The 19,528-nt window shown below is 32.2% G+C and overlaps 1 protein-coding gene across 1 annotated transcript in view; it reads left to right on the forward strand.

Annotated features, from left to right (window-relative positions):
• LOC113395071 (protein yellow-like) overlaps positions 1-12,445 on the forward strand; it is a 36,923-nt gene extending 24,478 nt beyond the window's left edge. Inside the window, exons 5-8 of the mRNA XM_026632617.2 lie at positions 6,555-6,741; positions 7,709-7,903; positions 8,637-8,769; positions 10,459-12,445. Of these exons, the coding sequence (XP_026488402.2) occupies positions 6,555-6,741; positions 7,709-7,903; positions 8,637-8,769; positions 10,459-10,569 (626 nt within the window). The 3' untranslated portion in view covers positions 10,570-12,445. The remainder of the gene's footprint in view (positions 1-6,554; positions 6,742-7,708; positions 7,904-8,636; positions 8,770-10,458) is intronic.
• Positions 12,446-19,528: the final 7,083 nt, after the last annotated feature.

The following is a 19,528-nucleotide window of genomic DNA, read 5'->3' on the forward strand; positions in this document are numbered from 1 at the left end:
CTCGTTATTTTAATGAACCATTCATATATTGATGGTAATTTTTTGATAATCGAAACAAAAGAAGGGTCTCTGTTAATCGATAACTTTTTTCGAAAATGATGAAAGTCTTTCAATGCGATTACGTTTAAGCAAAACAATAAATTCAAAAAGGCAATGGAAAAAGGGCAGTAAATGGTTTGATTCTTAGCTTAAAAGTATAAGTAAGCGTACGTCCAACTGACCTAATTCTATAACCACAAACATTGCGACAGTTGCAATAGTCATTTCAATGTACTGCAATATATAAGGCATGTTAATAAAATCATTTCAAAACTAATAGAGAAATAACTTCTGATGCCACAAAGATCGCCAAATCTGTCACACTGATTAGATATGGATAAATTATATTGGACCACGATGGCCTTATTTTCTACTGTTATAGAAATTCGTGTTAATAAAGCCGTGGATGACATATTTCCTAATTTTTGATTGATTCTAGTGTATACAAGAAGTTAAATATACTTATTTTGTAGTTTTAAAACTAAAATTCAAGACTAGCAACAATTAACTTCACTTTAATGCGTATGTTTCACTGTTTAAGTCAGCGACGTGTATCGAAAGTCTGCTTTCTCCGAAATAATTGCGTAACTGAAAATTGTAACAGCAACGGCCGTGTGGTAGTTAATTCACTTAACAGAGTGACGAGGTCAGAAATCGAGCATACTGAAATATGAGGGCAGTCATAAATTATGCGTTGACACATTTGATTACTAAGCAATTACAGTATTGTTTATACAAGAAAATATAATAACCGAAGATTGTACTCTTGAGTTTTAACGTTGATTGGGAGTTTGCTTCTGTTTTTAACAACAAGTGTATACAATAAACATATTACTTACTACATTCATACTAGTGATTTTTTAATATTGATATTAAATCTTTTTAAATTTTCTTATTAATATGTAAATTCGCTTATTAATATAAATAAAATAAATTAAACATTGTACCTAAATAGTTTCCGTCCGCGGGTTCTACTGAGTGTGAAGGTTTGCTAGTGTTAGGAATAAAAAGTACCCTATATGATATTCCAAACGATAAAATCTATCTCCATGCAAAATTTCGTCCAGATCTGTCACAAACATCCGTCCATCAAAATATTCGAATTTATAATATTAGTAAGATTAACTGTATACGTTCCAAAACAAAAACATTCTTGTGATTTTGAACATTATCACCATGTAAAACACAATGTTTATTACTTTTTGTTAGTTATATAGTTTAATTACCTATTGTTTGAGTTTATAAAGTTAACATGAAAGTTAGAATTGACTATTATTATTTAATACTATATCATAAATAAGTAGCACTATGTTTTTATGTTGTTTGTCTTTTATTATATATGTCATAATTATTTAAAAAAATACTAAAGATTGTTTGCAGTGTACTTAATTATTTTTTATTAATTCCCCACAAATATGCATGTAAGTGTTACATCAATAGCTGCTTGATTTAAAAACTTGGTTAGTAGATAGTCAATTAAAATGAATTATTAGTATTTAATATTTCGTTATGAAATAGTTCATGTTACAGAATGATACAATTTGTTTGTACAGAACCAATTGTAAACGTCTATTATAAATTATAACAAGCGAGCGAGTCAAATGATAAAATACTTGGACTGGCGATCATTTTTAAGAATTAAGTTAGTTTGGAAACGCTTCTATGTTTGTGTCGAAGAAAAAAAAATCTGCTGGGAAATGGCACTCGTAAATTTTGAAGTTTTAATATTCTATGGAAAATATTACTTATATTTTGTGTTCATGTCAATACGTAATCGACGCAGACGGGCTTTATCTCAGAATTAATACATATCAATAGTCAGCAAACGTATTGGATATAGTAAACGCTTTGATTATTTACATGTCGAAGCGGAAAACGTGGCGAAAAAAAGGCCAACATTTGGCCACTAAGTTCACGCATATTATTAAAGTAGTTTGACTTTTGGCGAATGTTAAGCATAGCTGTCACGGACGCCATGATAATGAATTAAACTCATTTTAGTTCTTTTGTAGTGTGACACTCTACTAGACTACGACTTCACACATCTAGATATATAAATAATCTAAGAGTAAATCAATATGCAATTAAATATTTAATTCAATCTTGACTATGTCACACACAATTTTTTTTAACTTTTGAGTCAAAATGATTAAATTAATAGCAAAAACAACGTTCCTCATCAATAGTATTAGTTATTTCCTCGTAGGTGAAACGAAAGGCAATAACAACAACTATGTTATATATATTTTTTATTATTAATCGTTTATATTTTTTTCACTCCGTTATCTTTTACCGCCTCGTTGCTATAGCGACCCCGTCTTTTCTTTTCTGTTATCGGTTGCCATGGGCGACAATCCCTTTTGCATAATTGTTAATGAGTAACGTTCGGAAAAGACTGGGTCGGCTATTCAATTCTAAGGCTTGGCTTGGCTTGGCTTGGCTTGGCTCGGCTAGGCTTGGCTTGGTTTAGCATATAGCGTTACAATCGGCCATCCTGTAACAATTGCTCCCGCAATGGGGCACACAATGTTGATTAGCTTTCTAGTAAATCAATCTTGATCTTCTGTCTCTAGTTGGTCACCATAGCTGCTTGCACTGTCAGATACAGAAGCTACACTACGATAGGGTCAGAGTGAATCTGCAGACACCAGCCCAGTAAAGTTTTTGTAACCCCCTTAAACCCTACCTGTCCTATATCATCATGATGCATTTGTACAATTTTCCACCTAGCTTCTCCAGGCACTACGAGTCTATTACCAGTGAACGCCTTCCGATATAACATATCGTCTAACAGCACATAATTATTAACAATATCGGGTCCTGCTGATCCGGTTTTCAGTTGATCGATAATATTTTTCAATTTATCATCCTGATATTGAACAGTATAAAACCAATTAGTAACTTCTAAGCGATTAATATTTACAGCGTCAATTGGATTCCTACTAAACGCGTCTACATGTTTCATGCGTTCGCCGGGTCAATATTCTAAGCTAATATCATATTTACAACCACCATCTTGCGATGCGGGGAATCATGTCGCGTTTTGTAAGAGTGGCACGGACAGTGGTACAGTCTGCGACCACCTTTACATGTTTGCCCACAGTATATACCCGAAACTTACACAAGGATTCAACAACGGCTTGTGTTTCAAGCTCATAACTATGATACATAGCTTCTTCCTTAGACGCCACTCGGCTAATATACATAACGGAACGCAAGGTACTATCGAACTAGTGTTGTAACAATATACCTGCTACTCCTAGTTTGCATGCATCGGTATGTATTTCTATATTTAAATTTGGATCATACAAAGCTAAAACTGGCTTGGAGCACAAATGTTTCTTTAACTTACTTGCTTACCACTCCATGCCCACGGCACATTTTTCTTAGTTAATTCCGCTAAAGGTGAGCTATAACTGCAAATTTATATATAAATTTTCGGAAGTAACTACAAAGACGTATAAACCGACGTACTTCATGTATATTCCTAGGTTCAGGAAATTTTGAAACTGCCTTTAACTTTGGCTTTGCTGGTTGCAAACCGTCATGTGAAATTTCATGGCCTTAGTCACTTAGTTTTGCAAAAAAAACAGTATTTATATTTAATTTTAAATTTTGAAATTAAATTTTGCACTACAGATGCTTACATTTTTATACCGGAAGTAAAATTTGTAGAAGTTAGTGATTACTAACTAATCATCTAAGAAGGTAAGAATCTTATTTGCTGAAACGTCACTTTATAAAGATTGTGACATTTGTGTACAGCGTATCGAATTAACTATTTTATTGATCGTTCGCTTAAGACTGAAGGTGCATTCGCTAAACCAAACGGCACACGCAGATATTCATAACAACACTGTGGTGTAATAAAAGCAGTCTTATGAGTGTCTTCAATTAACAGTTGATGATAACTTAAGAGTCATATCAAGGCTCGTAAAATATATTTTACCGGCTAACTTTGAAATCTGATCGTCAATATTTGGCAAAATATATATTTCTTTTATAGTAATAGCGTTAAGAGCACGATAATGAACACATAGCCGACTATCACCGTTATTTTTCCTTACTATAATAACTCTCTAGTTATTATAGGCATATTTCAACTCAAGATTATTTGATGATTTCCCCATACTGATTTCAACTATAGCTACCCACTATATACTATTATTATCTATGTCATTCGTGAGGAAGATGGAGGCAGACGGAAATGTAGAACCATATGAATTTAAAACTTTAGTCCTTAAATAGTTTGGCTTATGGTTGGGCAAAACATTACGCAATTTAGATAGTAATGGCTTGGCTGTTCTTACCCGGCTTGGCTAATTGGCAGATTCAACACAGCTATCTGCTCTTTCTAGAAACTCGCCTGCTTCTCAATTTTCGTTCTTAATACCAGTGTTAATAATCTTCAAGTAATCCTCATCGCCTCGAAGCAATGTTGCTGGTACTGAGTAGGACACTTCTTGCAGCTCAAAATGACGCGTTGTTGTGCAGACATTATTTCCTTGGGAATTGCCTGGAACCCGAACTTTGATGATAGAGGTACCAGGTGGTAAGGATTATTTGTTTGTTGTCACCACCCTAAATTTCTGGCCATCTTCAATCGCCTGTCAATCTGTGTTATATGTGCGTTACATTTTACTTTACTGCTATCGATTTTCAGGTAAATTCTATGACACCGCGACTTCTTAGTAGGTCTCTAGAAAAATTTAGAAAAATACTTGATGGTGTAACGTTAAGCGTCAGTATATTAACAATTTGAATGTTTATATCATTCACTTGGTTTCCCTTATCCATATATGATTTCAAAAAAATCCGTTTACTCTCACAACCTTTTTGTAAATCTCGTTATAATTTTGCACTAGTTTGATTTCTTTAATGTTACTGTTCGAATCGACATATGGTTTATTTTGGGTAGTTAAAGAGGTAGGGCAGCGATATGACCTTGTAAACCACACTTAAAACAAAACCGTTGATCAGGTAATGAGCAATTTCGTAAGATGTGTCGAAGTCTTCTTCCAACGCGGACAGGGATCAAATTCAGAGTTTATCTTCTTGTCCAGGTTTGGCAACTGCTTAGCATCCTTATTCGGCTTGTCCTTTGCTTCGAATATAGGTGAACGGTAATCGCGAGAGCACAAAGGAAACCCTCGTACAATTCATCCGGACGCTGGCATTGAAATGCACGTGCGTTAGATTACAATGAAGATGTTAAGCCGCCTCTTATTATGCATAAAACGCTAGCGGTGTCAGATAAATTACAACGAAAGCACATTGCGATTGAATCTTGATAATATTTAGTCATTGTTTCATTCGGCAGTTTCTTCCTAGTAATCATTTCATCAAATAATGCACTGAAGTCACGTTGTTTGGGAAAAGCTCTAACAACATACGCTTTCATTCGTCCCAGGTAGGTATAATTCATCAAGACGATTATACCACTTACTGGCTTGACCACGAAGTTTATCTCGTTTACTTTGTCACTCCAACCGTGAATATCTCCTGACTGGTCAATTTTTTTTATCCAAGCCGTTAATGTACAATCTTCTCCTTCGGGATCAAATTCTGGAATAAGAGACGCTGCACGATGACCTTCGAAATGACTGAGTGATAAGAAATCTTGATTGAGTTCCCGTATCGCCCTATCAACTTCGTTTTCTAGTAAATATTTCAGTAGTTTTCTAGCGAGCGGTGGCGGTGATTCTTCATCTTCACTAGAATCATTTCGTTCTTGCCTATGCCACCCAGGCGGACGGATTTTATTGCCAACAAACTCGTTAGGGCGATTACGTTTCATATCCCACTTCTGAGTGAAACGAAAGGCAATAACAACAACTATGTTATATATATTTTTTATTATTAATCGTTTATATTTTTTTCACTCCGTTATCTTTTACCGCCTCGTTGCTATAGCGACCCCGTCTTTTCTTTTTTGTTTTTGGTTGCCATGGGCGACAATCCCTTTTGCATAATTGTTAATGAGTAACGTTCGGAAAAGACTGGGTCGGCTATTCAATTCTAAGGCTTGGCTTGGCTTGGCTTGGCTTGGCTTGGCTTGGCTTGGCTCGGCTAGGCTTGGCTTGGTTTAGCATATAGCGTTACATAGGTCTAGTTTCTAGGTAATAATCAAATTCAGTGTCAGTCTGTACTCAATTATTAGGATTTGTTTATTTTAAGTATTTATCTGTTTGGACATTGATAGTGGAGACATTTAAAACATAGCATAGCCGTTAATCCAGCGCCGGAACACCTTCCACTCATCGGACCCGTTTTTGCACAGACACATACATACATTACATTTTCCACCAACCCGCATTGGAGCAGCGTGGTGGAATATACTCCATATTCTGCATATTGTATCAGTTCCCCTCGAACCACCGTGGTCGAAATCAGTCTATAGGATTTACTTCTTACTATGAATTTAGAACAAGTGGTTTTTATGTTAAATTCAAATTTTGTCGGTCAGTTAAGGGAATCATATAAATTGCAGTTATCATGACATTATATTATTTCAGGTATTATCGTCTATGATGGCAGAAGAGACAATGCTTGGCGCGTAACCCACGCATCTATGTACCCCGACCCCGACCTCGGAGAGTACGATATCGGCGGTGAAAAGTTCACCCTCATGGACGGCGTTGTCGGTCTCGCCCACTCTCCTGCCCAGGGATTACTTTATTACCAACCTTTGGCTACTGACAGGTAACTTTTAACTCCATAAATAATTATCTATGAGGTAGTGAGCCAGTGTAACTACAGGCACAAGGGACATAACATCTTAGATCCCAAGGTTGGTGGCGCAATGGCGATGTAAGGAATGGTTAATATTTTTTACAGCGCCATTGTCTATGGGAGGTGGTGACCACTTATCATCAGTGGCCCAGATGCTCGTCCGTCAACCTATACCATAAAAAGAAAAAGTAAATAATATAAAACAAGGTATATATATACAACCCGTAACAAAATACATATAATTAATTTAGAAGCGATACGCGTTGCTATGCTTGTAATTACAAGTACTTTATTTTTAGACAAACGGTAGAGTGAACTTAATAATATTAATTAAAAACATTTTTTAGAAAAATTTTTTAGCTAAGTATTTCGTATATATTATAGTATAGTTTTTAGCTTTCAGCCTGATCTTTCTGTTATTATGAAAATTAGTGATACAGAGCTATTTTCACCCTAATTGTATTTTGGATTTAGATTGTGAAAATATGCCACGTTAAATTGAAATATAACGTAAACAAAGACAAACGAAACGCTGAGGTTATAACTCTAGTAATATTTTATAACTAAAAGTTAATCCTTGTGTAACTATCGTGCTTTGCATGTTACACAAGGAATTCATATTAATTTTGGAACTAATATGTAAATAGACTTACCTTATTAATTGATACAAAAACGTACATAAGAAAATATCAAAATGAACAAAATAGGAAATTGGCAAAATAGTTGGTATTCTCTTTCATATATGTTTATTTTAGGAATTGTATAAATCTAGGTACATTTTCACAATTTGTATACCAATTATTTACATATAAGAACACGCAACTTATACTCGGTTTCAATATTATACATTTTAAATTATTCAATTGTATACTCTTGAAGAAATTAAATTACATATTAAATAAAAACATTATTTTCAAATTTATACATTTATTTCTAGAATATTCAGCGTATCCACAGCTGTTCTTGCATCCGGTCCCCCAGCAGAAGGAACTGACTTACCGGTTAATCTTGTGGGACGTAAATCTTCCCAAGGTCTTGGTCTCGCCGTGGATCCGAGGGACGACACCATAATCTTCAGTCCAATGTCAGAAACAGCAATAGCTGCCTGGAATCCTATTACAAACTCACACAGGTACAGAATGGTGTTTTACATTTACTAAATTATTCTGATTTGGTTCATCGACTCGTTCCCATAATTAAGTAGTTTATTTTATAACAATGATATTTTTGAATTAACTTAATATCGGATAATTCTTAATTAAGTGGTCGGAAGGTTATTTATATGTATAACCATAATTTTATATCGATACTATGTTATTTATATCCATACTGTACATACATGGGTGTAACCTACGTAAATACGGACGCATATATGTCGATGGATAAAAAAAGAATGATTGGTATTTGAATCAATTAAATGTCTATTACGATTTTTCTTTTAAAATATGTTTTATAATAGATTATTTTTTGTTATAAAAATACCATATAATAAATTAATGTATGTGGTTCCACTTGAAGAACTACATAAATAAAACTGAAAATGTAGGTGTAATATTTTCGTAAAAATATCGTTAGTTATATTTACTTTTTATCAATCGACAAAAGTAATGTTGGATTTGCTTAAAAACTCTTTACTCATAATACTTCAATAACTTACTCCAACGCTATAGCCCGTACCTATAGCGCAGACTAGTGTTACATATTTTTTATAAATAAAATAAAATGTGGGACAAAATATCATGCCATTCCTATACTTAATAAAAAAATACATTCAGTATCGTTTAAAGAAACCTATTTTAACATTAGTATAGACAAAACAAGCAAACTCCATAGCATCGACTGAGAGTATTTTTGTATGCTTGCAGAGTGCTAGCTCAGGATGCAGACAAACTGCAGTTCTGCGCGGAGGTGCGCTGGGTGGAGCGCGACAATGGCGCTGTATGGGCGCTTTCAACGCGCTTCCACAAGTACTTCAAACGATCTGTATCGAAGCATGAGGTAATTCATTTTTATAGTGTTACTCGATATCATACTGTATTTCAGTTCTACTATGACTGTACTATAAAAATGGGCAGTTTGTAACATACAAATTGAATGAAATACACTGTTGATACTAAATAGACGAAGAAATCAGTTCGAATGTTTTTATAAAAACTCTGGAATTATGTTATTTATACAACTTAAAACTTTTACAAGTGAAATAGATAAGAATAATAATCAACGAAAATTTTATTACGCTATTTTGTTTGTTCAATTATTATATAATACATAAAACATAAAAAATGTTATTTAATACAGAATCATTTTCATATTTACTTCTAATTGTCATGGTTACGAGACAGTTTATACGTAACATGTTTCCTATTTTATTTGCATCAGACTCTGTGGATGAAATTCCATCGTATTACAACCTACGAGGTTTATATATTTAGATATGTAGGTCTATTGGGAATTCCGTTCAAACGGTACCAACTAGTTATCAAATGAACTTCGTGTGTATTAAGCGCACGGGTAATTCGAGAACGAATTCAATAACTCTTTATCTTTTTAATGATATCTGCATATTAACAATAATTTAAATATGCTCTGCGATGAACATTTTTATATAGGGAGGAAAGGGCTAGTTTTGTTTAACTGATAGAACGAAATGTAATATTTTATAAAATTTATAGTTCCTGGCGTGAATATGCGAAGTATTAATAGTCAGTTATTTTTTATTTTGGATCAAGTCATCAACTTTTATATGGTTATTAAGCCAATCAATTATAATTAGTGTAATGTGTTTTTTAACACATGTGAGATGAAACGTGTAGTATAAGTAGAATTGTATTGTATTGTAGCGTGATAAAGACACAATTTAAAATATTGTTCTTTGTAATTTTAATATATTACATAATCGATTCTTAGCTTTGTATAATATGTTATCAGACAGTAGCGTTAATATTGCAAATATAACGTTATCGTTATTTTTTCTGTACACGCAAAGTTGCTTCAATTGGAAAATAAATATCTATACCGACTGTCCATAATTTTAAGGCTGTTTCGTAAAAAAACTAATGAGTGTAAAAAAATAAACAGTTTCTGTACGAGACATAGTGTTTTGTAGATTTTTAAAATGATTACAAAAATCAGTTAGCGTATAATAAACCTTGTCTTCAACATATAGACGCTAATATCTTATAGACAAGTTACGGCAACCACTAAAAAAATCTCTCAGTCGCAATCAGACACCTTGGCATGTAGCATTCCTCAAAAATAATTCGCTTGACGCTTCTCCAACCAGCACCATCTATCCAGGAACCGTCGAGATGACTATATCTAAAATAAATATACTTTATTATTGTCTTAGTTTTTTATGTAATAAGTAGGCGGATGCGGAAATGGACCACTTGATGGTAAGTCGTCACCACCGCCCGTAGACAAGCCGCTGTAAGAAATATTAACCAATCCTTTCATAACGCCAATACCAACCTTGAAAGCTAAAATGATATCACCTTACAAACCGGAACACAACAATAGTAAGTATTACTGTTTGACGGTAGAATATCTGTTGAGTGGGTGGCATCCACCCTGCCGGGCTAGCATAAAGCCCTACCAAGTTATTATTTAGCAGTATGTTTTAAGATTAACTCTTATTTGCAAAATGTAATAATACTTACTATAATTATACATTGTGCTTAATTCCAGATCAATGTACGCTTAGTTCGTGTCGTGGAGGCAGGTTACGGCGGTGGCTACGTACCTATTCAACCGCACGCGCTTCGCCGATCTGCCAACTTCACTGCCTCGCTCTACTGAACACTGATATATGAATAAAACCAATACTCATTTCAAATTTCGGTTTATTCAATAAATTAGCAAACGGCTTCATTTCTTATATTCAGGCGTTCGGTTGTTATTCATGAAAGCAAAGAACATATAGCGAAAATGTGTTTGATAGTGCAAGTAACAGTATGAGTCCCAAAGGTATACAAATATGTTTTGCTGCATATCGGGTCGTTGGGTTGTCGAACATTTTTTTCTAACAGACTAAGTATTCGTTTCCCACCGAGCACTAAGTCAATTATAGCCACATTGAATTGGAAAAGTTTCGAGGTAGGGCTTTAACGCTAGACTTTCTATCAGCAGTTAGTCAATAGCCCTGTGATGGCCCAGGTGTTAGAACCGTGAATAGATACGTGAATCTTAACCGTTGGTTGCAGGATCTAACCCATGCAAGCACCATTTAATTTTATGTGCATAATTTGTATTTATAAAATTTGTCTCGTGCTTGGCGGTGAGGGAAAACATCGTGAGGAAACCTACATATATCGAATGGGATTCTGCCACATCCGTTGCCAAGAATCTGCATTGAAGCAGCAGAACCATACTTTTTTCTCAAATGGAGACTTTAATCCATCAAGGGACGTTTGTGAGATGTTACTTTACTTTGCAAATGCACTTGCTATATTGTTATGTAAAATAAAATGTGTTCATTAAGTAATAATAATTCAATATTAACCGCTTTTATTCAATAATTTTGTATATATAATAATAACCGAGCGTCTTTCGTACTCTAGTTGTAATGCTACAGACTGCAAATTTGCTATAGGGAGAAAATAATTTTAGATTCAATATAAAGGTTGTACATTTCAAATAAACTATTAAATATTTCTTTGAATAGTCTGATGTAATTTTTTATATACATGTATGTTGTATAACATAAAATGTTCACAGCTGCGCATTATTAAATATAATGATATTTTACGGCATCAGTATACATGCAGTATTTTTTCTTTATATTTAAATAAAATCTATGACGAATCGATTCTGAATTGTGATACTGTAATATTATTCATGAAACTTGTTTATCTTTCGAATTTAATTACATATTATTGCAAATATTAAATGCAATACGTGTATGAGTAAATGTAAACTGTATGAGTAAATGTAATGTAATGTGCAGAAATACAAAAACATTTTGTATTATTGCTGAACAACATCGTAAGCAGTTTTTTGTTTCTCGTTTATACACCATTTAATTCTATTCGAAAAACGTGTGAAGGATTTTTTTTTAATATGTATTATAAGTAAACTTTTTTGTTTCGTCGCTGTGAATAATTCAAAACAATGCCAGTGTTTAGAAAAGTTTTCTAGGCTTAATGTAACTAAGTTTAACATAGTTTAATTAAAATTTATAATTATGCAGTCTGTAGTGGTCTTTAGCCTATTATATGAAAGCCATAAATTATATTTTTAGGTTCTAGTCTTTTTTGGAATATTGATCTTTTAAAACCAAATCTACTCAATAACAAATTCTCACTTCTTCAATTGAAAACCAAATTATTAACACTTTTTTTGACATGAATTGTCTGTTTTCATTTAATTTCGTAAAAATAATAATCTTACAATAAATAAAAGTTACTATCTTTATTAAATTTCAAAATAATCTTATCTATATTGTATGGAATAAGACAAGTTACCTTAGACGTACCGTTTAAGTTACCGCTGCTTAATTTTAAGTAAGATAGTGAGTTAACTTATGTATAAATGTAAACACATAGTATAAATTCATGGCGATTTGTATAATATGAATATTTTATGTTTGATCGAGTATACAAATTTTTTTGAATGTATTTATTAATATGTAAAAATCATTTTGTACTTTTATAATACAATAAAAGAGCCAAATGTTTTTTTTGTTTTTATTTTCTTTAGACATTTATTATATTATAGATTAATACAATAAAATTAATTGTAAATTTCATCTGGTTATTATAAAAATTATAATCAAAAATATACTATCTTCAAGTACGCTACAATATATACACATGAACAAAAAAAAAAAAATTTTTGTTTCGAGCAGTCGTGTAAAAAAAAAGTTAATTGATTGATAATATGAAATATTAACCCTTAACCTCTTCTAAAAATAAACCTTGCATATATTTTGTAAAAGATAACAAACAATAACATCCATCTCGCCGTGATCTATTGTCGTACTATCTTCGGTCATAAGGTATTTCCCGCAACGAACGTGTGTGGTTCAATAACGGTCGTGAGTTGATTAAGTGTTAAAAACCCAAGATTTTTCCTCAAATCGTAGGTCTAGTTTTCATATAAGAAGATATACACATATGTAAAATAATTGTAATTATAATCTAATTTTCTAAAAATATCAATAAATATTCATATGATTCTGTACACGATTATACAGTTTATTTTTCATATGAATTTAAATTGCATATCGAGGATTCACGGGCCATTTGTATTAAGCGATATCCTGGCCGATATTGAATTATATATGTACATACATATTTGGATATATATTTTTCTGCGTCGCCAGAGTTCTGCTTCGTGACGATCTGAGCACTTTTTTGTCGCTTAAAACTTCGGTTATCTTGGTATAGTTTGAATTCGATAGGATTGATGCAAATTTTATACAATTTTAGAAGAGATGGACTACACTACAAAGTACTACACAAATAAAGTAAGTGATTTTGACTTAATCGGTTTTTCCTGATACAAATTACGGAATTTGGCGTTTGAATAATTTTGCCTGCATCTGAAAGCCACTCTTCAAAACATTTAGCCTGTACCCTATATCCGTACCCTAATGTCGCTTAGATTTTTTATCCATAATTTAATATTAATTCGAATAAGCGCTTAATATCTTTAATCCGTTTTCTTTTTACAAGGTGTTTTATCTCTTTTTCTTAAGTCAATTCAATAATCATCTATCACACCAGACATCTCAAAAGTGTAACTGGTAGAAGTTAAAATATTTTTCCTATACAAGAAATGGGAAAGCTATGTTCTTTTAATACAGACAACATTTTATATGAATCACTTACTCGTTGTCGGCTAAATATAAATTAATTTTATCGTCGGCTCCTTTGAACAGCATTGGTCTAAGTACAGGCGAAAATTTATTTCGATTATTAGTATTTTTGGAAATCACGTGTGTGTCAAACCGGGTTGCGTTCTTAAAATTGCTCAACAGGCACTTTCTGAAAATTGCACATGTATATGCGTCGACCTCGTCGACCTCGTCGTAACAAAACTCGTATTCGAAGAGATCGCAAAGACCGTCAACAACACCTCAAAGGCTTACTGTAATATGTAAACGGCGAATTGAATGTTTAACCTACGTTTTGGGCTGTATAAATGACAGAAGGCAAGTGCTGGTAAACTTCTTTGAAGCGCAGGGTCTTTGTTTGACGAATTCGTTGTTTCAAAAAAAACCCCAATCCCGTAAAGGTGACGAGGACCGAGTTAGACTTGGTCATTGTAAACAAAAAAACAAATATTTAAAGATGTCTAAGTAATCAATGGTTTATTGTTGGAAGGCAAGTGTAGTCGTCTTGTTTGAGGCACTCTAAATATCGACTTTAATTTCAAAATATCCCGAATTATAAAATCTATTGTCCGACCTACAATATTCCAAGCTGATCAATTGCTGTTCCTAAAAGTTTCATTTGGAATATCAAAATCGATTCACTAATAAGGAATTCGAGGTAATATTGACTAAAAAATCGTTACTAGTCACAGAGAAGAGACAGCGCACCAAACAAGATAACGACAAAAATCGTTTTTGCCAGATAGGGCCTTAAACTGAGCCTCGGGATGTATTGACTTTGCGATGTCAGAAACTAGCTGTTATAAGTTAACCTTTACTTCTCGTGACTATACAATATTTTTACTGTTTCTTTAAAATAGTTCTGTTTAATTAAAATGAGAAAAATAATCGGAAAATGTAAATTCTGTTTCTTGCCAGTTCTTTTCAGAATATTATTCCTTTTCGAATCACAACTTACTGTCTAAGAACCTTTATATTTAATTTATCTAGTAGAATTACGATTCAAAAGTTTTCTATAATACATGTAGGCGGACTGGCAAATGGGCCACCTCATAAGTGGTCACCACCGCTCATAGACATTGGCGCTGTAAGAAATTTTCACCATTATGATATGCTTCTAAATGGTCTGGTTCATTTAACATTTAACCGACTCATCAATTCATTATATTTTTGTTTTTCGGTGGAATGGCCATTAAGTGCGTGGTACATATTTTAGATGGCATATAGAAAGCTAAGATAAAATCTATATATTTTTTGTAATTGTTTTTATATATATTCTGCACCTGTCCTGCTAATCTTAACATGATTACGACAAAGATACTCAAGCAACCCTCTTTGCTAAGTGTAAGAACAATGTACCATTTTTCAATTTACATCTGAAAAAGTAGCTTATGTCCTATTCCATGATTTGGCTTCTATGCATTTCCTTTAAATCAATTATCACAAATAATTGAAGGGCAATCATCCAAACAATACTAATTTGACGATTATATTTAGTCAGACATGCGACACGAATTTAATAGGACCAATATTTATACAGCTTAAATTGATTTGCCTCGTGAGTTTAGCTTGTCTGTTTGTCTATCTGTAAATCAGCAGATCATGAGGATACTGGGTTATAATATTATTAGAAATCGGAAGCGGGTTTAATTTTTTTAAAAGTACAATTTATTACCTAAAACTAAAATTTGCAATGACTTAAACCGTTATTGGAAATAAATAAGACAAATTCTTTCAAAATTAAAACAAATAACAATCTAAAAGAAATGACAGAGTCTACATTATGACCCACGTCTATCTCGCTCGACGGATGCAAACCGAAAAAGAGGCGAGAGGCGCCGGTATTCAGCCGCTTATGTAGCAACCATCAACATAACCCCTTAACCTAAGAAATGTCCAACAATATACATAAAAAGTTCTTAGGTTTTTCGGTCTAATAATAGCAGCCCCTAGGTCTGGAAATTAACAGTGTGTACACTCCCGTGCCTCGAATATCATGATAACCCATTGGTCCTGTGGCTGAACTCCTTCTGATTGCGTTGTCTTTGATTCCACATCGGATTATGATTTGCGTAGACTCTTGTACAATATAACACTATAACAATTATGATCCGCGCAGCTGGTTAGTCTCCTTCGATAGTGGTTGCCGTGGCCGTAATGGACCAAAACGACATTAACAAAATATATACGTATGTTGTTTTCGGTGATATGAAATATAATTATATCATTTAATATTGAACAAACATTGTATACTTTACCTATATTTTACGAACTAATGTAAATTTTTCAGGATATCATAATATTTATTCAATCTTGTTATTCAACTGTTTATAAAATGATGATTGTTACCTACAATAATTAACTCGTAAAAACGCTAAGGGTCAGAACAATTAATAATAGATTAACTGTCAATTTTAGTTTTGTTTTTACTGTCCATTGTTATTCTATGAACTTGGTCGAACTTGCGTTTTGAAAAAAATTAAAACATAAAAATTTACGTCATTATTTTTTAAAGATATTAAAATTTCTTATAACGAAATATAATTACTGTTGTTTTACCGATGATTCTGAAAAAAAAACAACATAAAACAAAACATCTTCGACCTTGCAATCAGCGGTGCTATATCTATCCACTACCGAGACAGTCAAATATATATATATATATATATATATATATTTATTAGGTAATATTGGCTTTTAAGCATATATATATAATATATGTTTAAAAGCCAATATTACCCAATGGATACGAAAAATATTAAATATAAGGTAGTTGATCTTACAAATTATAATTAAATTAAAATATTATAATTCTTCATAGTAATACTTAGATAACCAAAAAACGTATTAACCGGAAAAGTTGAGAAGAGTATTTGGCCAATCTGGTTTTAGCCTACACATTCTTAGATTGAAAATATATTTTTGTTTAGGGTCTCCATCAATTTTGCTAACGATCCCAAGACTTACTAAAATGTATCTTAAAAAAATTTACACTTTAATATAACTTATGATACTATAATATTAATAGATACTTAATTGTCTATATTAAAAATCTTTTAAGTTTGGCTGCATTTAACTGCCTCGTATTGTGTGTAAGCAAAAAGTTGAAAGACGACTTATTTGGTTTTGCTTTTTAGACTTAAACAAATATATTACTTAACGATTCTCCCACTTAACCAGTTTTAAAACAAGAATTTTGAACAAGAATGAAGTTTTTCGTTTTATGATGGTAGCCAAAACATTTATTACTTACTGTCGTAAAGATGAACACGGAATAGTGTCACGCTTTTTACATAAATACTGTTTTCGTAACTAACTTCATGCTCATATTTAGTTCAAATACTTGTATTACATTTTCTCTTTTCGGTGCTATCCGGCTATTGTCAATTGTTATTGTTTATTGGAAAAAATGTGAACAGTGAGTTGTTTCGGGTTCATCGAAGAACTAGTATACTCCGTTTATGTTTGTACAAAAAAAAAACATTTAAAAAGTGTTGTGTTGAATTTAATTGGTTTAAATTGTTTGTGTTTTTATGTGTTCTAAAACCAAAGCCAAAAAAGAATACTACAAAATCTTTTAAAACATAAATCATTACGCGTATTTTATGTATATTTATAATAATTTTATGATAAAAAATGCTCCGTTTATACGTTGATATTGACGTAATTACGTCTAAAGCATAAATAATTTCTTTGAAATACACCTGACCAAATTTGATTATAGGATTTCTTTTAAATGTGACACACGCTGGCTGTGACCGTTGTGACCTACTCATATAGTGTGACATTTATACACTCAGAAGTTAATCATAAAAATAATGCCTATAACTATTAATACATAAATGGCACTGATATATTTAATGCTCCTCGTGTAAGCACTTAAGTCAATGTACCGGATTATTTAAAAAAAATGGAGAATTGACATTTCATAAATTATTTGGCAGTTGCTTTTAAAGGATTTTGAAATATATCATGACTCTAAGTAATTAATTGCTGTTTGTTATTTAAAACTGTATATTCTATTTAAAAATATAAAATGAAACCATATCAATAATCATGTTAGAAAAAATTCGAAAACAACAGCAGAGAGATATGATTTTAGCTTTGAATTAATTTTAAGAAAAATAATGAATACGAATATAAGTTTAAAAATATTCACGAATAAATAATTTACTAATCACATCCTCGTTTCTTAGAAAAAGTCTTTCGTCATTTTAAAGAAATCATTAATTTCGAATTGAACCTGGTAAAAGAAATGTTTACCGTTATAACAATTACTATCGTAATTATTATTTTTAATAATACTGTTTATGTCAAATATTTGTGATAGAGGAAAGTGAAGGTACAATAATATCACTGTAGCATGCGCAAGCGGTCCCGTGATGACCTCCTGAAAAGACGGAGCGGGTACCGCTGGTTTTTTAGTGGGTATTCCGGCGCCCGACATACTCGTACAGCAAACGTCGCGTGTGGGAAACGCGTAAGAACGTTATTCCAGCGATAAAAAAAATGAGGGTGTCGATATATGTATATAATTCTCATTTCACTCATCACTCAAAAAAACCTCGAAAGTCAGTGACTCAATCGAAGTATTACCTAATTTTACTTTTATTGTACTTCATATAATTAGTTATAATTGTAAAATTTAAATTAGTAACAATTCGCTAATATCCTCTTAAGGATAAGTTTTGAAGCTTATTCCACAACACTACTATAGTGCGAGTTTCGAGTGCGGGGATACACATGTTGCAGAATTTTATCCGATACATGTACATGCTATGTTTCCTTAGGATGTTACATGAATTGCCGACCTAGCTATGATTTATAATACTAATTAATAATGCTCAGTTGTGCTTGTTCGAATTTTACCTCGCGACATTTGGTTGAGACCATGCGATCTATCCACTGGACTAACTATGATATACTGGACCTACACTTTTATCATATGATATGGCATGCAGTGAAATTATAAGCAAATTGTTTCGGATGACTTGTGACACGTATTTTTATAAATACTAAGGTAACTAAACAAACCACCACATAAGTTAATTTATAAAGCTTTAGGAAGACTAATATGAGTGTACCAAATATCACTATGACTCATATTTCCTAGATTTATATATTAGTTTTACCCTTAAAAAATATCGCATATGTGAGAATATACAAGTTTAATGTTAATAACAAAAATATTATACCTCATTTTTTTTGCATTACGATTGCATTGAGAATAACACTTTATAACAGATACATCATAGTTCAATCATACCAGAGGCAGCCTTGTAGCCTTCCTACCTTCCAACTAATAAAATAAAAACAAAATATTTGTTTTAAGATTAAAACAACCTAAAACTAAACTCGATCGATAACTCAATTGCGTTTTTTATTCAAAGGATTTATATAATTTTCTGAAGTCATCGAAAAATATGTGAGAATCTTAACTTTATAAAGTTTAAATTGTAAACATTGGTTGGCAATGTTTACAATAGCCGTTTTCGAGTAGGTATTTTATCGGTGAAATTAAAAAAAACACAAGGGAATTCTATGTCCTCATTTTTTATTTCTATTAATGAAAAATATAGAAATAGATGAATTTTGTGGGCTCCAAAATTTACATCACCATTTTTCACAGTTTGAAGTAAATAATTAAAAAGGATTTGTAAGTGAATATTATAAAAAAATAAGTAACGGAATATGAAATACTACTATTTAATAGCATTGTTTGTTTTTGTTGCATTTTTTTCTTTCAAATAACCTTCTCTTGTTGTAAAAGTAGAAGAAGTAATTAAAAACATTGTTTTTTTTTTAACTAAATCACTTTTATCAATTTCCTTGTTACACAAATAAATAGGTATATTTAGGTCGTCCAATCAAATTGACTAAACGTTTTTTGAGTAAAACGTCAATTAATAATAAAAAAAAACT

This window comes from Vanessa tameamea, chromosome 9, assembly GCF_037043105.1.
Source record: "Vanessa tameamea isolate UH-Manoa-2023 chromosome 9, ilVanTame1 primary haplotype, whole genome shotgun sequence".
Taxonomy (NCBI): domain Eukaryota; kingdom Metazoa; phylum Arthropoda; class Insecta; order Lepidoptera; family Nymphalidae; genus Vanessa; species Vanessa tameamea.